The sequence below is a fragment of the Tachysurus fulvidraco genome, chromosome 16, assembly GCF_022655615.1.
Source record: "Tachysurus fulvidraco isolate hzauxx_2018 chromosome 16, HZAU_PFXX_2.0, whole genome shotgun sequence".
Taxonomy (NCBI): domain Eukaryota; kingdom Metazoa; phylum Chordata; class Actinopteri; order Siluriformes; family Bagridae; genus Tachysurus; species Tachysurus fulvidraco.
The window spans coordinates 8373130-8400514 of NC_062533.1; the positions used below are offsets into that span (position 1 = coordinate 8373130).

Genomic DNA, 27385 nt, shown 5'->3' on the forward strand with positions numbered 1-27385 from the left:
ACGACGCACTAGCAAACGTAAGCACGCTGATTGGTGAGTGGTTTATCTGCCTGCCAATCAGTCGAGGCTGCCCCAGGCGTGCAGTAGCTGGGAAACATAATCATTTGCCGTGGAGTGATCTGACGGAGGGAGAGGGAGTATGTGCGCGCGCGTGCGTGCGAGCGTGAGTGAGTGAGTGAGTGAGAGTGTGTGAGTGAGTGCGTGCGTGTGTGTGTTTGCTGGAGCTGGACTGTCGCCGCACTGAACAGCACGCGTGCGAATTTTTGCATGTCAGGAGCGGATGAGGATCCTGTCGCCGGTCATCGGCCGCTGCCCATCTTTCGTCTCTCTCTCCGCTTGTTCCTAATTAATCAGAGGCATGTGGAATTGTGCGAGGATTTCCAACAGGCTCTGCGTAGCGTTCCTGCTGCTGTTCACGACGTGCACCGAGGTGAGGATGCGATTTCGGATCAATTCTCAGATCCTGACCAAAAGTTGACAGGCACGAGCTACTTAATTCGGTCCGGTTTGTGGTTGCTGATTGAATTACGCATGCTCGGACCATGTGATCGTGCGATTCTGATCGTCAAGGTTTCAGATGTGTGAAATTTCGTCTTAACTTAAAAAATCTCGAAGGCACCGACGAGCAGTAACGCGGTGGCGCACGAGCCGAATCCTTGTTAACGATAATAAATAATAATAAATAATAAAATAAAGCATCTGAAACACAATAAGATGAACAGCAAATTAGTGCGTTTGCCGCTGGAAGGCCTTTTGTTTTTAATGCATGTGATCGTTTTTGATGTTATTTTTAGGTGTCCTGGGCTTCGGGCTATTTCGAGCTGCAGCTGATGAGTGTGGAGAACGTGAACGGGGAGCTGTGGGACGGTGAATGCTGCGACGGCGCGCGCAACACGCGGGACCAGCGGTGCACACGCGACGAGTGCGACACGTACTTTAAAGTGTGTTTAAAGGAGTATCAGAGCGAGGTGACCACCACCGGCCAATGCAACTTCGGCAGCGGATCTACCGGCGTGTTGGGTGGAAATATATTCTCTTTTAAAAACACTAAGAGCAACAGCAACAAGATCAGCGACGCCGGGAAGATCGTCATCCCGTTCCAGTTTGCGTGGCCGGTAAGTGCGCGCTGTGTTCGACTGTATATAAGGGGAACAAAAAAGATATCATCCGTTCGAGCCTGGTAAAGTTGTGTTATGTGGTTATGATGATGGGTTTTAGTTGGTCTGGGGTCCCTTCTTGAGGCCACCATGCGCAAGTGTGTGTGTGTGAGAGAGAGAGAGAGCGAGCGATGAGATGAATGAAATCCTCATCTCGAGGTTATCATACGAGACCAGTGACACACATGTACTACTATGCTTCCTGGACTTCTAAGGTGACTGCATGCCATCTTGCTCAGCCAGGTGCAGCTGCGCCTTGTGTGTGTGTGTGTGTGTGTGTGTGTGTGTGTGTGTGTGTGTGAGAGAGAGAGAGAGAGAGAGAGAGAGAAAGAGAGCGCGAGCGCGTGTGTGTGTAGGCGAGCTCTTGGGATCTTCTGATTCCTCAGTGAACTTCCATCATTCTGTAGCAGCACACACCTGTAGTCTACACCTGAGCGTTTCCTTTCTCCACATCCACGTTAGCTCAGCATGCATTAAGCAGTGCTGATCTATTCCTTTACTATGTGTACCTGAATCAGGAGGAGCTCGTTCACATCTCGGGTATCAGATGAAAGAGATGTCGCACCTTTTAAACGACCAAAAAAAAGCAAACACACCTTGTAGTATTGGCTGTCCGATTTGGCCGCATGCCCAGACTTTCTGAAATGCTCAGTCTCCCTGACCATGCTGACTTGAACTACCCTGTTTACAGCCACTCCAACATCTTGCCTGTAATACACCTGCTCCACTTTCCACCTGCCCCCATCCCCAAGCTTGATGTGTAAGTTAATGTGTAACTAACTATCAAACTGCTTTATGTGGGTTTTATCACAGCCCTCTTGCTTTGTGTACCTTCCCTAACTTGTGTTATGTTTAGCATGTTTCCCACGCTGGTCAGTCTCAGAAAACCAGATCTCTTTTCCTTTTGTGTGTTGTGTGAAATGTGTATTTGTATACGGATGTACTGTATATACCCGCCTAAGTGCTTCAGTCCGCCTATTATACTTGTACAGTTCCGGCCAATCCTTAACATCCAGAAATTGAATGAGTTCTCCGGTTCTGCTGCATCCGGAAAGGCAATTGATGTGTGCCTAGTGTAACTCCATCCCCTCTTTATTGTAAAGAGATATGAAGCTCTTCTGTCAGGCTTGGATAGTGACTCTGCCACCTGTTGGAGGAGATAATTTGTTCTCACTATTTGCATTTGTGCTTTGCTTTTCCTACACTTAGTCTATGATGAGAGTTCAGAGTAGTTATACGCTTCCCAATAACTGGTTTGTTCCTTTAATGGACAGCTACATTTGTAAGGGGATACTGTAACTGATGCATGTAACATAAGAGGTGTGAATTTGTGTGCGCGTGCGTGTGTGTGTGTGTGTGTGTGTGTGTGTGTGTGTGTGTGTGTTTTTCCTGACTCCAGCACTGAGTTGTGGTATGATAGCCAAAAATCCTCCACTGATCACATATTAGATATAGGTGGTGATTTGTAGTGACCATTCTCATTAATGGAATCATAATGCAAGTGACCGTTCTTATAGTTCTTATTAGTTTGTGGTTGCGCACAGCAGATACTGTCGCCTGGGCTGCCATGAATCAGGGCTAAAACGGCAGCATCGGCTAGACCTGATTGGGAGCTTGCCGGGCGGTTGCTAGGAGACAGCTACATGGGCCTTTAGTAAACAATTATATGCGGCCCTTGGTGCTCCCTTCCCCCTTAAATGGGCATTCAGTACAGCCACTTGTTCGGGCTTCACCTGGGAAAGAAGGGCTTGAGCCATACTGCTGATTAAACTATTGACCATGCAATTAGCTGGTCACAGCTGGCTACATCTTCAGTCAACAAAAAGCGATAATTGTCCATTTGAAGCAGGTGGCTCTCAAGGAAATTTGTTTAGAGGTCGTGGGTTCAGTAAGTTTTACACAACACTCACTTTGCTGTGGAAACCTTTTTGTTGACCTCCACAAAATATTTGCTTTCTGAGTATTATTTTTGGCCATGTTTGGTATGATAATAAGAGCATGATAAAACTCCTTTATGACTTATGACTGACTCATTTGTTGTTTCATAAACCTGAAAGACATTTTAAATTCATGTTTAATTGTAATAAAATGAGAACATGAAGAGATAATAAAACATCATTCTGCAATATATTATGTTGATTAGATTTATAATAATTATGTTTTTTCAGCCAGCAAACTCCAAATTTAAAAACAAACCTAAAATTAGTGCTTCACGTGTGTTTCTACAGTTTTGTACCATCTTCTGTTTTAAAAAAAAAGTTTTTACTTATTGTTTTCTTATTGTGATCTAAAGTAGTCATTTAACAAAGTCTTGGATCCGGAGGAGACTCAAACTAAAGATTTTTTTCCTGCTCTTTCTTCTCTTTCTTACCTATAGAACAAAATGGTTTTGTTCTACTACTGCACTAAACATTTTTCTTTCTTGTGACCAGAGGCTATGTTGCTTTTGTGTCATCCCATGAAATGGAGGAAAGGACAATTAATGGTAGCATTTTTCCGCCCCTGAATGCTTCAGTCATGGAAGAGATATTTTTAGGAGCTGAAAGATTGAGCCAATTAGAAGTCGGTGTTCCCAATGGTGACTTACTCAACAGCCTCCAAAGTTTTTCACTTTTACCTTTAGGTTTAGGGAAGATTTCCTGGCATCTGGTGTCTCTTCATCTTTAACTGTTAATATTAAAGGCATATGTAGTGCATCAATACTCAAGTCTGGTTTCTGGTCTCCAGCTGAAACACTCCTAATGCAGTAAAGAGAGAGAAAGAGAGAGAGAAAAAGAGAGAAGGAATTTCTGAATATTTTGGAAGAGTACAGGCCAGCCACCTCCCACTCCACCACTCCTACATGGTGTGTGCTTTAAAACAAAGAACACACTCCTTTTAGAGACCGTCTTTGGCACGATGCTTTCCTAGTCCTTGCCAAAACATGATCAATCGATTAAGTGGTGTCTCGGTTAATTTAAGGAACAATATATATTGCAGTTAGGAGGGAAAATTCCAACATGAGATTCCTACAAGGTCATGGTGTTTGAAGAACTGGAGAACGTTTATAGCCTTTAGTCAGCTTACTTATCCAGAGCTACTTACAGAACTACTTTTTAGCCTCTTTCACAAAAGCATCAGATTGGATCTCCTCTCTATGACCGATACCTTCTTCAGCATTCAGAAAAGCTTGTCTTGTGTTTAATTTTGTAAAATGTCCAAGATCTTACAGTTTATTAGGAGGCTTTCAAAAGCATGTGGTCAAGAAATTTGGCATTTTGTAAGCCTTTGTGGTAAGAAGGTGGGAGTGAGGGCTGACCACAGGGCAACCGTTGCTTTAAACTCTGATGCTACAGTGTGACAATCTCCTTCATCACATCTAACTGGGCAAATACTTCTTTAAAAATTGAAAGTTGTTTTTTTCTGAAATTGGAAGTGAAATGCTTCTCCCTGGAATGCAGTATTTGCAGGAGCTTGCTCAGTGCAGGAGCTTGGCACTGTTCCTTGCTTTCAACTTATTGGCATGCTCTGGTTGAGCTGGATTTGTTTTGCCATGTCTGTTTTGGGGTATTTGCTGATGCAGATAGGCTACGTATGCCTGTGATTGTGTGTGGCGCTTCCTGTGGGGATATGAACCCTGAGCAGGTGCACTGCTGTAATTAAAGTGCATTAGTGCACGGCCAGTTTTTAATTCCCACTTGACCCCTGAACCTGCTGGAAATGATAATGATGATAATGGAGCTTTGGTTGGCGTCAGCATGGTTGTAACCAGGCTTTTTAAAGCTACTGTAACTAGGTCACTTGTATTTAAGACTTCTCTTAGACTGGCTTGTCGCGCTAGCATTTTTACCAGGGGAGGCCAGTTTAATAGAGGCGTTGTTTCTGGGCTGGTTGGAGATCTTTGCTGATCTTCAGCTAGTTCTCAGGAGCATCAGGTAGCAGCTGTGTTTGATTCCCCATTGATTAACGATAATGCTACAACTGTTTGTAAAATTATCATTGGGTTCCTGATATTAGATTTTAGCAGGAGGTTAAGGGCTATTCTAAGCTGGTTGCTGGGGTTTGGTGGCGCTCAGCAACAGGTCACGCTCACTGCAGCTGATGGGAATACTACCACTGAGGGAACACGACCCTGCCCTTTCTTATCTCTATGCATCTCTATCTCTTCCGTCTCAACCTATTGTTCTAGCAGGTTCTAAATGTCTGGTCCTGGCTTCTGGCTCTAACGCTCATTAGAATGGTGTGCTCTGTTGTTTATACTGCACCCTTGTCTCGAGAGTGCTCCTTATCTTTGAGAACTTTGTGGCACCTTTCTGTGTACATGCATGTGTGTGGCCTTTTCTAGTTCATTAGGAGAAGGGGAGGGGAATGTTGTGGTGTTCGAGCATATGCCAGTGGTCTTGTTGGCATAGTAGCGGAATGCTAGATGGGGCGTGTGTGTATACACATACTTGAAAACACCTTAGACTGGTCACACTCTTGCCAGTAAGTCACTTTTTCAGTTTGTTGGCATAGACTCCCACTATTCAAAACACCAACACACTACCTTGGATGTGTGTGTGGTTAACAAAATGAATTGTATTTGGGCCTTGTGCTTCTGTATTGTTCCCAGTGGAACTCTACCCTAGTGAAGGGGAAAGCTGAAAGAAGGGTGGTTCCGATGGACGAATATCATTACCAGCTTCAGGGCCCACAGTACATGTCAGGCTGTGTGTCCCTGCCTCACAGGCACACAAAGACCCTTAACAAAGCTATTGTCTGTCTTTGTGCTCTGGAAGCCTTGCGGAAAATGGCAATTGTCAAAGTCGGAACAAGAGTCCCAGCAAATGAGCTAATTTGCTGGGGCCTCTGTGGCTTTTTGCTGATTTTAGGCTGTGCCATGTGGATTCCCAATAGTTCCCTGGCATTCAGGACTAATTTGAAATCGAGATGTTTACCGTGGGGTTTTCATTTTATTTAAGAAGGATTGCAGAGATGTTGAAAGTGTTGAAGGAGACCATGAGATTAACAACAGGAACTAAGGTATACATTGATTTTTGGTAGCACTGTCTGTTGGGACAGAGCTTTTCTTCTGGCCTGGGAATAGTAAAGGCCTGGTAAAGAAGGTTCTGGAACGTATGGAAAAGTGTGAAATTTATATCTGATTTTCAGATCTTGAAAAACTGACAATCTGGTAAACATATTGGAAATTCTGTATAGTCTGGTTTCAACCTAATATAGAAGTATGTTATACCTAGACTTTATTTTCTGCACTAACGAAGCTTCTCTAATGCATTTCATTTGTTCTTTTTTTTATGATGCTGTTAACACTCTTTAAAAATTAGTAAGAGAACCAAAAATAGAAAGACAGAGACTCTTATAAAGTTGGGATTTTTCTCACAAGGAAAAGGGCAAGAAGAATGTACAGACCCCTTCTTTCCACATGGTTCCCATAGGACTGACATGAGCCAATTCTGTTTGCCATTTACTTTGATGTGGCCCCATCTGTCTACCTTTCTCTTGCCCTATTATTACCTGAGCTGTAGGATCCCTCTGAAGCAGACACAAATTAGGCTGCTCCAGTTTAATGCAGTCTTCTTGGAAAATATGTGGGGCTGTTAATGTGAAACGGTTGAGCCTGTGCCTGTGTGTGAAAGAGGTAGAATTGGTACATAATGGATGGTTATGAAGTTAGCCCCTTGTATTTCTTGCAAGCACCTCAGAGATGAATTTCAGTTCAACCTGTCTGCCCCTTACATGTTTGGGACCTCCGAGTCTGAGTGTAGGAGGAGACAGCGTGATTGATTATAGCACGCTGTTTTCTTCCTTCCCTTCCCACCATTGACGATATAATGTCATCAACGTCGAACTAACCTATGACCCCACTGACATCCTTAGCCCTTCTCTTCTTGACACAACTCAAGTTTCAGCTCCACAGACACAACCATGGCCTTGTGCTGACGATAGTGGCTGACACGCCTTCTTCATGACATTCACTGAGGGCCATTGAGCACAAATTGTACATATTAGCATATAGGCTAGGTTTTTTTTTTTCCCTGGGATACAGAGAGATCAGACTCGGTAGTCATGGTAGGCTGTTCTAGTCAAGCCCCATAAATTTCCACTAAGGGGAATAGCGGTCTGCTCCACAAAAGAGATGGGCGTACTGCCCTAAATGTGTTAAATGAACCAACTACAATACACTGAGCTCAGTACAATTAATAGCCTTGTTATAGTTTCATTCTGAACATGGAGGTACTGGAAGAATGGGACTTGTGTTTGCCCTGAGACTTTACTATGTTTGATCCGATACGGTTCTATGTAGTTCTTAACAGCCTACACCCCTAGACTTTGGTTTAGCCAGGGTTTAGCTCTCGAGGCCAAAATGCTCTTCTGTGGTCCTGAGAAGCAGCCTCCAGCAGTTGGTTCTGGTCCACCACCCTATTTAGAAAAAGTAAAGAAAAATTCATTGCATTTCCAGAACATCATTGTGAGGACTCCTCACAATCTAATGAACAGGGAACATTCTCATCTCTGGGCACAAGACAAAAATCCTTTCAGCAGGGTGTAATTGGCATGGTGGTGTCACACATTTGGCTGTAATTGCTGTATATTGGCCACTGGATCTCTCGGCTCAGGGTGGCCCACTTAGTCTGTGTCAGTGGATAGAAAATTTGGAAAGCATGGATAGATGTCCCAGATTAATGAAGATTACATGCTGTAATTACTCAGCCTAGGATGAATAAATACCATGCTAGCCCTCAGTGGGCAATCTATCAAAAATGCCAGTGGAGCCAGGCAATAATAATAATAAAAGTGCATAACTGCCAGGTTGTAAACCGCATGAGTCGCTGTCCACCAATGGATCGGAAACAAATCACCTTTGCAAGGTTCTGAATCCCCTCAGACTTTCTGGGGTGTTACAGGAAGATGCAGCCAAGTGGAGCATGAGTGGGAGGACCGTGGGATCCTGATGTGTCGGCCACAGGAAGTGTGTCCATTCTCACAATTCCTCCTGTTAATAGAAGCCAGCAAATTAACCATTCTTCCTGTCTTCCTGGTAAGAGTTACTCGTATATTAAGACACGTTCTCATCTTCTCCCACCTGTCCCGTTAAAGATTGTCCATAGACCACGTATGCAAGTCCCCTCTCCTCTGGGTGTCTGTGAGATTGGGTTAAAGGCTTGCTCTGGATAAGGCATGGGAAAGCTCTTGGGTCGCGTGACCTAACGCTCAACATGATCAGAATGACCTTTACACAATCACCATGGTGAGAAATGCTTGACTGGATGTCACTTGGTAGTGACAGGAGTGCCAGAGGAAAGCACCTTGCCTTTTTGTAAGTTGATGAAATGCTTCATGCTACTTTGGATGTGGTGTTTCAAATTCAGAGCAAACAATGATTTGCTTAAATCATTGTAGCCTCTACAGAAACATCTATAGATTTGAGTGACAGTGTGTGTGTGTGTGTGTGTGTGTGTGTGTGTGTGTGTGTGTGTGTGTGTGTGTGTGTGTGTGTGTGTGTGTGTGTGTGTGTGTGTGTGTGTGTGTGTGTGTGTGTGTGTGTGTGTGTGAGCTCACTGCAGGTTAGCACTGCCGCACAGGAGGGTTTTTGAAGCCGATGAGATCCCTGATGAGAGGTCTCAGGGGTCAGCCAGAGCCTCACTCCCTACAGCCCCCACTAATTTCAGCTTTACCCTTATATCCCACCCTCTGCAGAGCCCAACCCCCTACCGTGGGAAGCTGCACCTGTGGCTCCTTTCACCACCCACACCCACATACACCATGCATGGCTGATCAATATTATTCTTTACCGTAGTTTCCTTCACATTTTCAGGATAATAAGGTACACCAGAGTTTGTACAGGTGGTGTTGGCTGAAGTAGTATCAGAGGTTTGGTTTGTTCAGTCAGTCTCTATCTTCCAAGCAAGCTGCTGCTGTCAAACCACAGCATACTCGGAATGAAAAAGGTTGTATTCTTATTAACCGTTAATAGCTGATGTAAAAGGAATACCTTATTTCAACCCCAGTAGATTTTCTCAGTACAGAGAGAAAATGGGTTAATAATAGGGAATGATTAGTTAAGGGTTTGATAAGGGTTTAAATTGGAGTTCATCTATTCCAGTTAATCTCTATCAGCTTGTTCTCATTTATCAGCCTTAATCAGGGGTGTCATGAAATAGACGCATGTCTAAAAATGCTCTGTTTTTAAGTGAGATGGCTCTCGTCTGCAAGGATGTCTATTTTGAGGTTTTGTCTGTGTTGCTATAGGAATGTATGGAGAGTCCAGAGACTCTGGCTGATGACTTGTCTCAGGACTGGATTTTGGATAGAAGCCTTTGTTGAATGGTCACCTCCCCCATCCCCTTTATCCTCATCCAGTCGTTTGTGGGCAGCTGTCACATAATCCAGCTAATCAGAGACATGGTGTGTGGGAACAGGACTGTCCCAAGCACCACTCGCACTCCATCAGTGTGACTTTCCCACTTTTTCTGATCGCCCCTTCCTGACACTACTGATTGTGATCTTGCTAATACATTCTCATATGTGCTTGGGGATGGGCAGGAAGGGCGGAAGCTTTAGAAGTCGATCTACATCCATGACAATTAATCCGTAAAACACATCAGGAAGATGCTTGGTGTCTGTATTCCCAGCCCTCCCCCAACCGCCTTGCCATTCTGACCTTTAAAAACCTATGCTGATCTTAATCTTATACTGCATAATCCAGACTATCTATCTAGTGTGTCCCATATCCCATATACAACTGGCTTCATATCTCAAGGCTCATCCCATCCCACGTTCATACAGTGTTTAAAAATCATATTACTCTAGTCACATCTAAACGACTGTTTCTGTGTACCGATACAGAACACGTTTCATGTCAAATTTCAGAAAGCATTTATATACAGGACACTCATCCTCAGCCGTTCACTAGAGCTGTCAGCCTTGAAGCAGCTGTTTTGGTCCTGTGGTGGCGAGCCATTAAAGGTGCAGTGGCACTCAGTGGCTTGCTTAAAGATCGTGCCAGCATTATTTAGCATCTGTCTACTCCATCCTTACAGACAAGTGCATTACGCCAGCACTACTGTCTCATTTGGTTATGTGGGGGTTAGTTTCAATTGACATTTGAGTCCATTGAATACTGTTTCCAAGGAGAAGGCAATAACTTTGCAAGTCATTTCACTGCACAGGAAGTGAAGGGAATCTAAAGCTCATTGTGGGTCAGAACGAATATTGATTAAGATCTGGACTTAATTTGATTTTGGTCACTAATTGGCTTTTGTAGTTCAAGTACAGATTAGCATGACTACATTTATTGTGTGTATCAGCATGTACAGTGCAATCCATCTCAGAAGAAAGTCTATAGTCTCAGATTCTTCTGATTCTCAGATTTTGTACAGTGTGTTATAGTGATATATTTTACCAGTTATCTCTCTCTCTTTCTCTCTCTGTTTGTGTAACCTGACTATTTTATTATTATCTTATGGATTTTGTCTTCCTGATTTCAGAGGAATGTGGGTGTAATCGCACTGTGTCTCCTTCTTCGGGTTACATTTGGGACCTGACCCTTTTTTTTTGCCCCACCACTGATACCACTGAAAGCAGAGGAGGATGTGTAATACATCCTATATACATCTTATATGCATGCTGATGTTGACTGTATGTGTGTTTCTCTCTTCTACAGCGATCCTACACACTCATTCTGGAGGCCTGGGACTGGGACAATATCACTCAAAACAGTGAGTACAATTTCTTTCTTGTTCTGATGTAGCAGGTGTATGCCATGTATAATCAGTTGGACTACTATTTTGTGAGTGTGTGTTGATTTTGGGATGGTATGTGAGATGGTGTGTGTGTGTGTGTGTGTGTGTGTGTGTGTGGGGTGGTTTCCTTTCTTTCCTTCTTTGACATGGTGCATGTCCAAATAAAACAGGATTTCATGGTGGGAAATTTTGTGTGGCATCAGCAGTTAATTGGATTGTGCAGTGTTTCGAAATAAATATGTGATCATGTGGCGTTAACAAATCATTATTTGCTAGTAGTATATTTCATTAGTGGTTATGTAGCTCTGTTTTAAAGTACATAAGAAAACTTTCCCATCATTGATACTGATGAATAATGAATGAATAACCAACAATATGACGAGTACAAAAAACTCTATTTATAGTCCAGGTTGTATTGAAGAGGAAGTGACGTCATTTCCAAAACCGAGCTGTCTATCACATGCTCAAAATGTCAAATAAATAAAAAATAAAAAAAATACAGACTCGAGACTGTTACTGTTTTGTAACAGCTGAAGGAGTGTTGCCAGGAGGGAAATTTGTTGTGAACAAAAACCTGTGAGAAATCCTCTTTTTAGATGATTCATAAACAGTAATCTTCCTGTGAGCGGTACTGTAGGCCCTATGAGTGGAGCAGTGTGTGCTGCGTGGGTGGGTGTGGGATGGCACAATTTCAGCAGTCAACTTCTTGACAGGAAACATTTTTAAGACTCTAGAACTACAAAAAACAAAATCTGTAATCATAAAAATGTTCATTTCTTCTGCTAAGTAGTTAGGATTTTAAAAGCAAAGAGCCGACCTGTAGGAAGACGCATCCGACACGTGCATCGGGTTTAACAACCATTGCATAAGTCCATCAGGGGTTGTAAACTTCTGTAGTAACCTTCTGGGAATTATGTTCACTTCTGCTATTCTGATTCCTCTAAATCTTTTAGCAAATTGAATGAGAACAGCAACAACAGCGCTAGTAGTTTTTGAGAAGGAGCCGTCCTATAAAACAGGACTACGCTTACCAAAGTCACTGAAGCTCACAGAGCCTCATCACGTTACTGTTCCAGTTTCTGATTACAGTGCAAGAAGTAGGTTGTCAAGCCATGAGGAATTCATGTGCTACATCATCCTCAACACTTTCAAAGAATTACTCTGCTCGTGATTAAATCGGGAACCGGAATTCTAAAATGGCTTGATCAGTTTGCTCTCAAAATGCAGCATAATGAACTAATGTTGACTTATACTGTAGTCAATAGAGCAAATCTAGCTGGTAATTATTTATCTGCATTGATCACAGTCTTTATTATAGAAGCACCTCTTTGCTTATAGTGTGTAATGGTGTGCACGTGCTGTTTGTTTTTCTAACTCCTCTCATTCCATTTACGTTTGTTTCTTTTTTATTTTTATTATTTTAATAAATATTTGAATATTTGTAACAAACATGTTTTTGTCCCAGCTTATCCCATTTAACCAGCCATAATTATCAGCTAATTACTGTATACAGTTGCTTCATGTTGTCAATGCTTATTTTTATAGAAGAGAAATGCACATTTAAGTGAAATCACACCATTCTGGGGAATTTTGGAGAATTCTTTAAACTTGTTACTAAACATGTATGTTTTCTTGTGTTCGTATCGCTTCCTTGTGCAGTGGTGCCTTGTATCAGTATTAGTTGATTTGCGCCAGGCCACCATTTGTAAATATAATTACAAGAACATTTATGAATATATGGAAAATTAATTGCATAGCCTTAAATGAGATATATACATGATTCCAGAAACACCTGACCATCATGTCTATTTGCACCATCCTGTGCCGGATTTAGTTCCTGTTTGCTGCTGTTATAGCCTTCACACTTCCACAAAGGGCTTCCACTATATTCTGAAATGTGGTTCAAAGTGAGGGAGGTTAGGCGCTGATGTTAGGCTGAGGGTTCTGGGAGATCTCTGCATTCCTGTTCATACCAAAGGTGTTCAGTGGCGTTTTGGTCAGTGCTCTCTGCAGGACACTAGAGTACTTCCACTCCATCCTTCTTAGTTAATACATTTAAATACATAAATACATTTATTTGCAACATATTTTGTGGTAACAGTTTGATAGCCATGTGTCCAGAAACCTTAGGGCTATATCGTGTACCAATCTGTATAAAATCTGTTTTTATTATTTTTGCATAACATTGTTAGAATGTACTGCAGAACTGGTAGGTGGACTGCTAGTTACTGTTCTTCTTTCTCTGCTGAGAGACAGAAGAAACAAAAATAAGGGTTTTTCCAAACATCTTTCTGATTATTTACTGGCACATAAATGTGCATTATGCATATTATATATATATTTTTTTTTACTCTGTTGTACAGTATGAACAATTTTTTTTTCTGCCAAAGAGGTAGTAAGTTTATTTCAAACATCAGAGGAAACAACTGAATCTGACTGTTTTTGGTCATTTTGTGTTTTAGTACTTCTTACAAATCTAGTGGGTTAGACTGAGACGAAATAGTTGCACAGTGTAGAGTAGACTGAGGCTGTTTGTACTGTGCAATATGGGATCCGTTGTTGTGGTACTCTTAGTATTGATGCTGGCCTGTGGGTTGTATTTAGTATTGGTTAGTCTAAGGGGCCTCTCTTCTGGGTTCCAGTATATGGAGATTCTAGAGTGAATCTGGGCGCCATCAGGCCGCAGCTGTATCCTGTTTTCCTTCGTCCGTCCGGCTGCTGATTCTACCGCCTTTGTCTCGCTTGAGGACTTGTCGGGAGGAAGGGGGTCAAGCGAAAGAATTTAACTTATGCGAGAGAAGGTGGACGCTGGCAAGAAATGTATTGGCAGAGGGGGGCAGCCTTTGAAGTGCGGATGCGATCGGTAGGATGACTGTACATCCCGGCCTCTGGAAAATGCAAACATGCGCCTCTCCTGTAGTGTGAAGTCATTATGTCCTGTTTTTCTCTCCAGCTTCTCCCCAAGCAGAAGGCTAAGACAATGGGAGAGACTGGAGAGAGTGAGTGTCCACACTCATCCTGGGCCTGTCCCCTGTGGGTGCTGAGAGACTATGCTGTGCCATTTAAGACCTTTATGTTGGAGGAAGTTTTTATTTTAACACAAAGAGCAATGTTAGTATGTTCACATAAGATGGAGGCCAAGAAGGTGCCTGCAAATGAAGTGTGTATATATTTCATTTCCAGCAGCTGTTGAGTAGGTGAGTAGGTCCCTAACAAGGCTAAGGACATGAATGGACCAGAGGTTATATATAGATATTATTAAATCATCTCCCACCTCTCTGTCATGTTGTTCCTGCAGCTTTCCAGAATGTATCTTTAACAAAGATGAGGCAGGTTAGTTGGTATTAAAGGAAAAATCCTTAATGACCTCAACATTTACAGTTAATCTGTGCAAAATATTTATTCTAAGCCTGAGGTTGTGTCTCTCAAGCTAAATTCTGGAACATGACTGTGGCCCATTCAGCTACGAGAGCGTCAGTGTGGTCCGGCACTATTTCCCCGTGTGGTGCTGACCTTGGTGTACGCAGAAATGAATTTCGGTCAGATGTGAAAATGTTAATCCGATCTGTACGTTCATGTTGGAGACTGTGATGGACTCAGGCAGCAGCAATGGCAGAGCTGTGGTTTTTCCTTGAACATGGTGATTGGCTTCTTATTAAAGGATGCTACCCAACCCTCAGTACTTTTTTAAATATTTGCCTACTTTTACTCTTTCTCTCACTCTAAGAGAATGGAAACCTCACTAAAGTCTTTAAAGCAAAAGCAAGAAAAGAGCGCCACACTTTATTTGGCTTATCATGTATACTTTAATAGGCATAAGATGCATTTAAGACATGGTGGGAAACAGATTATTTTTAATTTTTTTTTAGCTGAATAGTGTCTAAAGTGGGTTTTCCAGTCTCTCCATGATTTTATTAGGCTGGCACTTGTATGTTTCCATATTCAAATTTTTTCCACTCATGTCTTAGATTATTTGCCTAACAGTATTTTAATGGAAATGCATTACCATTTGCTGACTTTTGTAAAACCTGTTTATTTATGTAAACATAAATGGTGCTATAATAAAGACCTCCAAACTGCTGTAAATCCCACAGTGTTGTGTTGGCACTTCAGAGACAGCCCTTTTTGTTACTTGTTTGAAAAGCTGAATTGTGCCAAGCAGTAATAATCTTGTCCTAGCGGGAGTCCATCGCTGCCACGTGTCCTCACTCTGTCCAGCGTCAAAAATCAGACACAGCATTGTAATGAGCTTTGTAATGCTGATTGATGGTGTGTTTAGTATGCAGTGTGAAGGGGCTGTGTTTCCTGCACATTGTGTGATGTTCTCCTTTCCTCAAACTGGACGCGTTCCAGCACATTCTTCTATGTCTCATAAATTCGATTGGAAAGATTTGTCCTCTCAGATTTGTCTTTGTGTCCTGTTGGTTAAGAAGGGCAAGTTAAAACTGCCAAAGTGAAAGCTTTACATGGCTAAAAGAATCCATTATCCATTATTGGCCATTATTATTAAGAGAATGAGCTAAACGTACAGCGTCTTTTTAAGAGTGAGACGATATTCAAAGCGAGCATACAGTATGTAAGAGCTGTGTGCATGTTGGTGGGCCCCACAGGCCTCAGGAAAGGTCCCAGTGCATTGTGTTTACAAGGCAGGAAGGGCTCTGGACAGGGTAGTGTTTAGACATTGGGCAGAGCAGCCCAGCAAAAATCTCACTCCATTGTTCTTTATCTGGACGCGCCAGGGCTATTTCTGTTTTTGTTGCTTAATTTGTCTGACAATGTCAGTGAATGGAGAGGAAGGTGTGTGTGTGTGTGTGCATGTATGTGCGTGTGAGTGCGTGTACATGCATTTGCGTGAGTGCCTATGTATGAACGTGTGTTTGCGTGAGAGAATAGCTAAATGAAGGGGGAGGGTGGGCTTACAGTCAAAGCATCAGGCCACAGGAAATCTCAGGCCCCCACTTCCACTGTGATTGTTTGCTGTCTCTGATCCTACCATGATAAAGATTGTTTTCTTTGTTGGATTTGGCAGCTTGGTGAAAGAAAGAGTTAATACTAGTGCCCACGGGCACTGGTGAAAATCTTGCTCAGGCTTGTGCCATCATGCAACCATGGGATGAGGTTGAATTTTCTAAAGGGAAGGTGTGGTGGAATGTATAAATCCTTCAAGGACTAAAAGCTGCAATGTGAAAGTCAGGCAATTCGTGTGTGTTTGAGTGAGTGTGTGAGAGAGTGAGTGAGAGAGTATCCCCTCCTGTCTCTGTCTGCCCAGCTCTCCCTAGTAACAGCACTTGGTTATACCACTCTCTCAGCACTGATTCTTCACCAGCCCATGGAGAGATGCAGTATGACACACATTTTGCTTAAAATCAGTGCAGTCCAAAAAACCCAGTTCTACTTTGGCAGTGAATTTATTAGATGATGTTATGAGGCTGTATGAGACAAGTGGACTTTCTGTGCAGGGAGCTGGCAGGTTCAAGAAAGATTGAGTCACTGTAGCAGGTTGGGGTTTTATGGCTTTATGTTGGGGGTCTTCCCTGCAGTTGTTGGACATAATGATCTCCCTTTTGTTCCTGTATTGTGTGTCTGTGTGTGTGTGTCTGTGTGTGTGTGAGCACATGTATGGTGTCTTTAGATCTTTCTCTGTTTGGCTGTTGTGGGGGTGGTAACAATGGACTAAAAAGCATTTAAATGCACCAATAAGAATAATGATGTTGCTGCACAGCTTGTCTGCTGTCCTGAGTCACCCTCTCTGACTCTTCAGGTGAGGAGCTGCTGATCGAACGTCATGCTCACACAGGCATGGCAAACCCTGGGGACCCATGGCAGGTCATCGTCTATCCTGGGACCACAGCCCGTCTGGAGTACCGCGTCCGCATAAAGTGCGACGAGAACTACTACGGCATCAAGTGCAACAAGCAGTGCCGGCCACGTGACGACTACTTCGGTCATTACCGCTGTGATCCTTCTGGAAACATTGTTTGTCTTGAAGGGTGGATGGGACATGACTGTCGAACTGGTAAGACAAATCAAAATGCTTATTCAATGGGATGCACAGTAGAATCCAATATGCCTTTGACATAACCTTGGGAATTTGTTATAGCAGGCTTTATTTCATTAGGACATGAATGTTTGAACCCAGGAAACCTCTTAAACTATGACCTTTAGCACCATGTAAAGAAGCCTGTCACTCTTTACGGTTTCACAGCCCAGTAATCTTTATTCCTCAGCCTGAAGTGAGATGTTCTGTAAATGACACCTCCACAGACCTGGAGTCACACTTTCCATTAGCCACATTAGCTCAGTTCATGCAGGAAGTGGTGTCGTTTACACCACGTCCTATAAACAATCCTAGAACTGAATGGTTGTTTTTTGTGGCTAGGGATTGAGTGTTTGAGGGTGGCAGGGAGGCTGTTAAACACTAAATCACCACACCACTATGAACAACTAGGGTATGAGGACATAGGGTAGTGGGGTGGGGTGTTTTTTTTTGTTGTTGTTTTTTTTTGTTTGTTTTATGTAGGGCCATAAATGTGCCATGTTCTCAAGTCAAACAATGTGCCATAAATTCTCCCTCAATCTTTTCATGTCTTTAATGAGTCAGTGTAAACAAACAAGACTGACGTTTTTTTCCTTATCCTTTCTTTCTGCCAACTTCATCCTATATCTCTCTCTGTCTTTATTTCTCTCTTTCTGTTTATTTCTCTGCAGCAATCTGTAAGCAGGGCTGTAATCTGATTCACGGAGGCTGCTCGGTGCCCGGGGAATGCACGTAAGTGACAGTGTGGTTTCATGCTCGCTTAGCCCAGCTGATCTGGCTGCTTAAGTTCAGCAGGCCATATGTGTGCATGCTGATAAGGGCTTTTGACCTGTTTACTTTACCATTAATTAATCAGTGCACCGGAGCCGGTATTTGTGCAAGCTGTTTTTTTCCATGTTTGTTTGTGCCACTCACTAAAGTAGACCATACTGAAAGAGATATCAGTAATTGGAGGAGGGAGTTAGGGGGACAACACAGTTTTCTTTCAAGCCACACTGTAAGCTTTCTAGCTTTCTGTATTGCTTAGCGTGTAGACCTTACTGATTTTGGGCATTGTTGTGTTTTGACTGCCGACAATGTAGGAACTGTTAGACTGTAGGACCTGAGGATGTAGAAATTGAAGGTATATGTGGACTATATGCAATGCCAAAGCTGCCTGATGTTCCTACACATACAAATCCAAATTTTTCAAATGATCCTCAGTTTCCCTCAACGCTCAAGTCTTTGTTTAATGTTCGCAAATCATCCTTTAATTATGTGCCTTTAAAGTTCAAATCTCAGATTTCCAGGCATCCCAGGATTGCACATAAACACATTTTCTTGTTCTGTTTTGTTAAATCTTGGTGTGTTCAAACATGAACATCTCCTAAAGCAGATCATAAAAAAATTAATTTAGTTTATCTATGCTTGTAGCAGAGGAAAGAGTGATGCTTCCTCTGCTGGAGCTTGCTGTGGAATCCTCTGACGTCACCATCCCCTCTGTCTCTTCCTGCCTCTTGGCCTGCGCTTGGCTAGCCATGCTTCCTAAAACCACAGGAAGAGCCTAGATCCTCCTTCAAACCTCATTCAATCTCCCTGAAACAGGCCCCAGAGTATAGCTCAGCTGTGTGATTTTCTGACGCTTGCTGCTGCAGAGCATGGAGTGTCTTGTAGATGCATGGGTGGACCTGTCACAGAGTCAACAGACCTGGAATGTATAGTGGGGCGATGATGGCTGGTTGTTGAATATTCTTTGACATTCAATACCAAGCCCTCAGCTATCGGGAAGCTGTAACTGCAGTGGTATATTTGGGTGACCCGTGCCCCTAGGGTTCCACTGATTGGCATGTAGGCCATGAGCCATGAGGGCTGTTTGAACAGGAGATTGTGATTGTTCATCTCAGTTGACTTAGTTTATAGATTGGGAGGCAGATTTATTGACCATGCTTGCTACCAATAAAAAGGAGGATGTTGGGAGGATGGGGGACCCCCCCCATGCCTTGCAGGATGCAGTGATTTGTTTCACTGCTGTCATCAGACTAGTTGGTCTGGGAAGGAAAGAGGAGAGGCAGTGGTCTGAAATTGCAGCCATTTTTTTAATAAGAATAAAATAGAAGATGTGTTATCTAAAGACAGTCAGATGCTGGGTTTTGTTTGTTCCACCCAACCATAGAATTAAAGTAAAAAATTATAGAGGAATATGTATTCAGGCCTTCTGGCTGCAACGCATAAGGCTGCAAGTATCAACTTATAGGTTTTCCAGGCTTGTTCCTAACAATTGTGGACTTGTCTTAGCACATTAAACTTTATTTGCCAAGTTGTTTCTCTTTAGAGTGAACAAGCTTGCGTTCGGCTGTGCTTGGCAACACTGAATGCCTCCAAGCTTCTGAGAGTTTTGCTTCCCTTACTTAGTGTGTGCTGGAGAGCCTATGTAGTCTATCATGTTCTGTAGTAAAGTTGTATCTGGAACAAATGCACTCTAGGGCAGAATATGGGCCAAGGTACTTTTTGCTGCAAAATTGTTTCATAACAGGTTCGGACCCAATTTTTTGTTAATACCCTTAACACACCTTGCCTGTCTATCATATAGGAGAGGCCATTCAGGTCGTATGGGAAAATATTGACACATCTGGGAAAGAAGCAGTCTGCAAATGATCCCTAAAAACGAATAGATGTAAAAGCTGTTCCGTATTAACTCTTGTTTTATTTGGTTTATTTGATTTTCAGTCTGCTTGTTTGTTAGATTTTTACTTATTAAATTGTGTGTGTTGTGGGTTTTTTCTTTCTTGGCCCTTGGGGTAAATGTCAAACAAAATAGCTTTTACCCGTTGATTTGACAATGTTTTAATGACTTTCCAAAGATAATATGAAAGACAGGCTGTCAAGAAGGTGGCTTCGGTGCAAGTTGGCTCTAACTTTAAATGAGCTGCAGCACATTTAAGGTTGAGAATTTCCTAGGCCCTTTTTTTTTGCCCTAGGGTGTACTGAAATGACAGTGATGTTTAAGCTTAAAATGCAGTAATGCACAGGACTCTTATTAAATGAGATTAACTGGTATAAGGGTGTTAAACAGTACTGCATGACATGGTTTACTTTTTAAATGAGATTATGGTTCACTCATACAGTTGCTGTTTTAAAGTCCAATTGTTTTCCCTTAGAGTTTAGCTTGGTTTCTTTAAAAAAAAAAGAACTTACATTTTGAATGATGTGTTCTTTGAGATTGTGTAAAGATGCCTGCGTTACAAACAAACTGTCTCTGTGGCTGCTAAGCAATGAGGTACAGCTACAGGAGCCATGTCTCTGTAGGCAGCAGTCAGAGTTTGGCTGTGTTTGTCCTATAGGACTAACGTCTTAAAATAGACCTCCCCAGAAATGACAAGACAGCTGAGACAGAACGAGAGGGAAAGAAAACCACTGGCCTTGGAATAGCATAGTGCTGCTGTAAACCAGTGATTAGCTAACTCTTCACCATTGCTCCTCCACATCCCCACTCTGGCTCCAACCAAGACACCAAACATGTGTTTATGAGCTTGGAAGTGTTCGTAGCCTTTGCCACCCTGCTCACATTGGGTGTCTGGAAACACTGCTTTGAGGCACTGGCAAGAAAATGCAGGCTTGTTTTGATATCCTTCATAGTGCTGCTCTCATGGTTTTCAGGTGTAACTACGGCTGGCAGGGTCCATTCTGTGACGAATGTCTGCCCTACCCCGGATGCGTGCATGGGACTTGTGATATCCCATGGCACTGTAACTGTGAGAAGAACTGGGGGGGACTGCTGTGTGATAAAGGTAAGAATAATAACATCATGAAATGATTTTATTTACAAATGTTTACATAAGTTATTACAATAATATACAGGAAAAACAAGGAAAGTTTAAAGGGTAGTAAACTATACAGAAAAACAAATATGTATTTAATGAAGATGAAATAAATAAAAAAAATCAGTTCAAGAATTTAACAGTCAGACACTTGCATTGGATTTTATACATTTTTAATAGTTGCTGATATGCATACCAAGGCTAAATATCAGACCATTCAATACATAACTGCACAACAAATGGAATTCCAGTCACTTCCATTTAGCTGATTTGTTGGCTGCAGTGTCAGCATAGCTCTTAGTCATGTGACCGAGTGCACTCGCAACGTGCTGGATATTGATGTCGTGATTGGAGTGGAGCTCGGACATCTGATCCTCCAGCCGACGTGCGTCCTGGAAGGCGATTAGGAATGTGAGGCGGCTGTGAGGTCGTCAGTCCCTGCTCCCTGTGGCCCTCTCTTTATTTATTTATCAGGCTTTATGTGCTAGGCCTCACCGTATAAGGCATGCTGGGAGCATGCAGACCCCATGCCCATGGTTATGCAGCTGCCATTCCCAGAAAAAGATGTCCTCCCAATTGACAGGTTGTGTCAGAAGGGTCAGATCGGTTTTATTATTAAAACTGTGCAAGGCCAGCTTGATCAGCAACTGCAATTTTTATTTCTGGGCATTTAATGTGTTTTTATTCCCCATACAGATCTGAACTACTGTGGGACACACCATCCCTGCGTTAATGGGGGCACTTGCATAAACTCAGAGCCAAATGAGTACAACTGTGCCTGTCCTGAAGGATACTCAGGCAAGAACTGTGAGATCGGTAAGTAAATGAGTGGTGCACAGCATTTCATGTGTGAGATTTCATGGCTGCTGGAACTGGTTGAAGGACTAGTGCGAGGTAGAATTAGTAACTACTGTTTTCTATGGAATTGTCTTTGCAGCTGAGCATGCCTGCGTGTCAAACCCATGTGCCAACGGTGGCACCTGCCATGAGGTTTCATCTGGCTTTGAGTGTCAGTGTCCTCCAGGCTGGGAGGGTCCTACTTGTGCTAAAGGTGGGCATTTGTATATCATTATAACCATGTATTATGTGATTTGGGGTTTGAGCTGTCACATGTTGGGTTTCTGGGTGTTCAGTCAGGTCTAGCTTGAGGATATGTAGGTACCTGGATTACAGTGAATTATCGTGCTGATTGACCGAGAATGGAGTTCCATGCTTGGAGCCATCCTCTGCAAATTAGGAACACTTGATCTCTCTTTCTTTATCTAAAATTCTCATTCTCTCTTAGAAGAAGATTTGCTATGTTTTCTATTCTCAATTCCCTTTTACCCCTCTTGCCTGTTCCCTTTCCATTTACCTGCCAGGTTTCTCCAGTTCACATGCAGAGCTGTTTAAACATTACTATAGCAACAGGAGGGACATATAAAATTTTGCACCTATGTAGATACACCAACTTGGCATGTATGCCTTGTTTTTCTTAACTTTCTAACATATCCATAAAGAAAAAAATAGAAAAAGGTGTTGTCTTGTGCCTTTCTTCCATTGTTGTGTTTGGCTCCTGGAAGACCTGTGATGCCCCTATACTCACTTATTAGTACCAGCATCACAATTGTGAGGATTGGACAGCTAATCCGCTCACTAGCTACTATGCTAGACATTGGATTAATTGTTTTACAGTGTGAAGTCAGCAGTCTCTTACTGATACACTTTGGTTTTAGTACTGTTGTTTGTGTCTCTGTCTCTTGGTGTGTCCCTGTCTATGTTTACACTGATTTTGCTGACCACCACCCACCACATAATCACAGCGTTTCAGTGTTTTATATGGAAAGCTACTGCTCATTTACTGTGCAGTAAAATCCTGTTCATGTGAATCCATTTGGTTCATCGACCTCAGAAATGGTTTAATATTGAAAATGTTTTGCTTCGAGAGAACTGAGAGTTAAGAGCAGCCGGCTGTAAGTTTCCAGCACATGATCACTATTATGGTTGTGAAGAAAGCCCTGTTCTGGTTTGGGTTGCAGACATGGACGAGTGTGCCTCCAGTCCCTGTGCTCAGGGAGGAACGTGTATCGATCTGGATAACAGCTTTGAGTGTGTCTGTCCTCCGCAATGGGCTGGGAAGACCTGTAAGATAGGTAAGACTGCTGCATGTTCACTATTATGCATTCCATTGGAATTAATTGGAATTTAGTTTATGTTTCACATATCAACGAGGTATCATTCATAGGTCAAACAGCAGAGTAAAAGAATCGTCAGCAATAGGTTGGATTTTTATCTAGAGCTCACAGCATATTGACATTTACATTTATGGCATTTGGCAGACACCCTTAACGAGAGCGACGTAGAAAGGTATATGAAACCAACAGCTTGGATGTAACGTTGTAAGAAAATAATCTAAAAGTTATAGAATAGAATAATGTATAGAAACGACTTTTTCTAATGATTTCAGTAGGATTATAATGATTATTGTTGTAGTGGTGTAGGGATTTGATGGGATTAGAGGATCAGTCATTATTAGAACAGTCAGGACTCCATAGCCATAATTAAAGCTGAAGAGGGAAAAAAAACTGCGCTGCATTCACTGATTTTAATAAAACATTAGTGTATCGAATTATACTATCCCATGCAACGTCCTACTGTCTGCGTCCTGTTAATTCTGGCAAACAAGCCTGTTGATGCATGATTGTCTGATCTGGACTGACTTGGTAAACATAATTGTGTTTGACTACTGAAGCTGCATGCTTAGTGGGTGACTAGCAGTATATGTGTTGTGCTATAGGAGAGTAATTGCTAAAGCTTTATGAGAAGCAGAGTGTAACCTGATACCAGCAAATGGAGGAAGGATAGTACATTGTACAGTTCCCACAGAACAGACCTGGAGATGACTGTTTGTTTTCTGTGATCAGTCCAGCCTTGTTAACTGCACTGAAGGGTTTGCTTGCTTTTGTTCCTCGTCATGCTCTTGTCCTAGGAAGTGCAGGATGCAAGAGAGGAAGCAGAGGATGACCTGTAAACAGTGCAGAAAGGGAACCAGAGCCTGAGCACTCATCTTACAGTTCGAACCATAGCCTTGGCTCACATTTCGTGGCCCCGCTGAAGCTGGGAATCATGTTTCCCAGAGGACAGGTGCCTCGCCAGGGGCCCCTGCTAAATATTTAATCAACCTAATAAGCTCGGACTCTTTCACAACAGGATCTGCGAGGGTCATGCCACCCTTTTTTTTTTTTCTCAGGGTCAGCTTTGAAAGCTAAAGAATCTTTGCAGTGGAAGTTGACTATGTATTGTTATTGCGGAGAGGATAAAATTAGGAGCAGTATCTGATGCAACATCTAATAGTTTGTTTTGCTGATTGGTACAGTCGTAAGCTACGAGACATTTAAAAATGCTTGATGGTGGTGGGGCAACAAAGTCAGATCTTGGGGTTTTTCCTCTCACTTTCCTGGACTTTTTTTTTTTTTTTTGCCCTCCCACTTTCTCATCCTTGCTCTTTTTCTCCTTAATCCACAGACGTGAATGAATGTGTGGGGAATCCTTGCAAAAATGCTTACTCTTGCAAAAATTTGATTGGTGGATATCACTGTGACTGCTTTCAAGGATGGGCTGGACAGAACTGTGACATCAGTCAGTATCTCCTCATGTTCTCTGCTCACTGTGCCACAGCTCTCTTTCCACACTCTTTAGCGTTGACCGCTCTCCTTCTTCTTTTGTCTCTCTCTATCTCTGATATCCGAGCACACATTCACACACACGGATGACCCATTCTGCAGCCAGGGTTTCCTCTCTGTGCACTTGATACTCTGGAGGGATATGTACACCACATAGAGTGTCATAGACTTCAGCTCCTGTTGCATGCTGGGTTCTTGCTTTCTGCTTAGTGGCCTGTTAGTTTGTGCTGATTGAAGTAACTTTATTTTGTTTACTAATGCAAGTTTTTCGTCATCTTAACCGCATGCTGTTAATTATTAACAAAACCGGACTCTGTTTGGTTTTCACTTTGTTTACAGTTTGTTTTACTCTTTTCTCTTAGATGTAAATGGATGCCATGGACAATGCCAGAATGGCGCAACCTGCAAGGTAGAACTTTCTCAGTTGTACTTCTATTTGTTGTTGACGGAAAATGTGGAAAATGGCTTTCACTGATATTTTCCCCCAAATTTTTCAAATTTCATTTGCCCCGAGTGATCATTTGGTTTACTTTCAGGAAGGAGCACTGGGAGGATATCACTGCCAGTGTCCACCAGGCTTTGTAGGCACGCATTGTGAGATCCAAAGGAACAAATGTGCCAGCAACCCCTGTCAGAATGGTGGTCGCTGTCACGTGGTGCTGGATAGCTTTGTGTGCGAATGCATGCCTGACTTTGCTGGGATGCTGTGTGAGGTGAGTCGGTGTTTGAATCGGGTAAGGGTAGCTTATGAAGCCTGCAGGATTGCCGTTTAAGATATGCTCCTAATGTAACATACTCACTGAGTGTCTATAACTCAGAAAAGCCTAACAAACGTCATATGATTTTAAAGTTTGTAATAATATTTAGTAATTACTTTAAAAATATATTCTGTGGCTCCTTTTTATGATGTATATAGAAACAAGTATTCATACTGAATGTGTGGCATGCAGACAAAGGTTTAGTTGTGTTTTAGCTACAGATGAGCCTTGATGCAGGGCAAATCAGTGCTACTATTCCAGCACAGGTAAAAGTGGGAGCAGGAAGGTATTAATCCTGCCCGATTGGTCTTGTTATTGATGGTCCGGTCTGGGGCTTGTTGCCACCCAGCGGAGAGTTTGAAGTGGATCTCTATAGAGGTGCTGGTCCGGAGCCAGTCTTGGCTTACTGTACAGGCTAAAAATAAAGGATGTAGTGAATGAGGCAACTCTTTTTTTGGGCTAACTGGCTGGCTGCCCACTTACAGCCCAGGAACGAGAAGGCCTTGTTTTTTTACGTTCAATTCATGCTTGGCATGCCATTGTGCTCCTGTTAGCCTGCAAAGAGCTCCTCGTTCATAGATGGCATGGGGGATAAACAGGTCAAATGTTTGATCTGCGATAGCCCTCTTTAAGAATCTCTGCACATGCTAACAGTCTAACATTTAAGATGGCGAAATGCGTGATTAAAAGTACTGCTGAATTACCTGCACTGGACTGCATGGACTTTTTTCTTGAAGCAGTCTGCCGTTCTGTCATGATCTTTTGCAGGGATAAGTGCTGTTAACAGGCCAAAAGCCTCTCTCTGTATAAACTGAACATCCCTAATAAAATAAATAAATCGACAGAGCCACAGACAGCCAAATACACGGACATGCATCAGGGGAAGAATGACCAGGCCGAAGCCCAACAAAACACCTTACATGGCAACTAGCAAGATGTCCTACTAAGAGTCTTGTTTGAATTCACTCCCAGTTCATCCCTCTTGAAAATGTTTTGTGTATAGTGGAGAATGGAAATATACTGCTAAAGTGGTGTGGAGCTAGAAGCTTGCGCAAGAGGAGCAGATTTCAATCCAAAGTACTTCTCTGCCCTGAATTTTGAAATATTATGGAGTAAATGATCATTCTAGGCACACTCGGTCTAAAGTCGCTTATGTGGCCTAGAGGTCACAGCTAATAAAAATGTAAATGTTTTTTAATCCTGTTAGACAGAAAAGTTCAGTTTTATGGTTTGTTTGGATCAGCCCCCGGTGTGAAGGTGATGTCACACTCATCTCCTCACATGCTTCCTTAGCTTCTGCCACTCTGTTCATCGCTATCATTTAAAAAGTTGAAGAGATCTTAAGAGCCAAGACCCTAAGTAAATCATGACTTCACTCACCTTCGTTGCTTCGCTCACTGTCCTAGTCATCCTGTGTCTATTATTTATTATGCCTTTTCCAAACCCGCATTCTCATCTGTCTGTGTTCATAGGTGCAAAGCCGTTGGAACCCGAACCTTTGTGAGCCTAACCCATGTAAGAATGAAGCAGCCTGCCACAGTATGCTGGGAGATTTTTACTGTGCATGCACTGAGGACTATGAGGGAAAGACCTGTGCAGATCGCAAGGATCACTGCAGGACTGCCCCCTGCCAGGGTAATGAAAACCAGCCCTGTGCAATAAATGTGTTTTTTTTTTTTTATAAACCATTTCTCTTTTTAGCACAGTTCAGAATAAAACACTTACCGAAAGTCCTGATTATATCTAGATAGACGTGCCTGATCGGCAAATTTGCTTCCCCCCCACCCTCTGTCTCATAGTTATTGACAGCTGCACAATCACTGTAGCAAGCAACACATCAGTCGGTGGCGTGAGACGCATCTCGTCCAATGTATGTGGATCTCATGGCCACTGCGTCAGTCAGCCCAGCGGCAACTTCACCTGTACCTGCGATCCTGGCTTTACTGGCACTTATTGTCATGAAAGTGAGTCCTCCTGCCATCTCGACTTTTTCTTCATCTGCTTTTCCGTACTCAATGTGTGCTTTTACTCCAGTCATCCCTTGCTTTCTCTTTCAGATGTGAATGACTGTGTGAGTAGTCCATGTCGCAATGGTGGGACTTGCATTGATGGTGTCAACTCTTTCCAGTGCTTTTGTCCTGATGGCTGGGAGGGCAAACTATGTGACCTCAGTGAGTGCAGCTGGCATCTCTACCTTCCTTCTCAACTGTCCTGCTCCCTCTCGGTTCTTTCTCACTTTGCATTCCTCTCTT

The 27385-nt window shown here is 42.7% G+C and overlaps 1 protein-coding gene across 2 annotated transcripts in view; it reads left to right on the forward strand.

Moving 5' to 3' along the window:
- Positions 1 to 37: 37 nt before the first annotated feature.
- jag2b (jagged canonical Notch ligand 2b) overlaps positions 38 to 27385 on the forward strand; it is a 36986-nt gene continuing 9638 nt past the window's right edge. Inside the window, exons 1-15 of one of the 2 annotated variants that reach the window (XM_027149185.2) lie at positions 38 to 430; positions 795 to 1115; positions 10801 to 10855; positions 16641 to 16895; positions 17588 to 17648; positions 20553 to 20683; positions 21410 to 21529; positions 21651 to 21764; positions 22732 to 22845; positions 24218 to 24331; positions 24738 to 24784; positions 24912 to 25088; positions 26606 to 26768; positions 26933 to 27097; positions 27191 to 27304. In XM_027149185.2, the coding sequence (XP_027004986.1) occupies positions 359 to 430; positions 795 to 1115; positions 10801 to 10855; positions 16641 to 16895; positions 17588 to 17648; positions 20553 to 20683; positions 21410 to 21529; positions 21651 to 21764; positions 22732 to 22845; positions 24218 to 24331; positions 24738 to 24784; positions 24912 to 25088; positions 26606 to 26768; positions 26933 to 27097; positions 27191 to 27304 (2023 nt within the window). In that variant the 5' untranslated portion in view covers positions 38 to 358. The remainder of the gene's footprint in view (positions 431 to 794; positions 1116 to 10800; positions 10856 to 16640; positions 16896 to 17587; positions 17649 to 20552; positions 20684 to 21409; positions 21530 to 21650; positions 21765 to 22731; positions 22846 to 24217; positions 24332 to 24737; positions 24785 to 24911; positions 25089 to 26605; positions 26769 to 26932; positions 27098 to 27190; positions 27305 to 27385) is intronic. The other variant, XM_027149186.2, reaches the window with a different exon arrangement.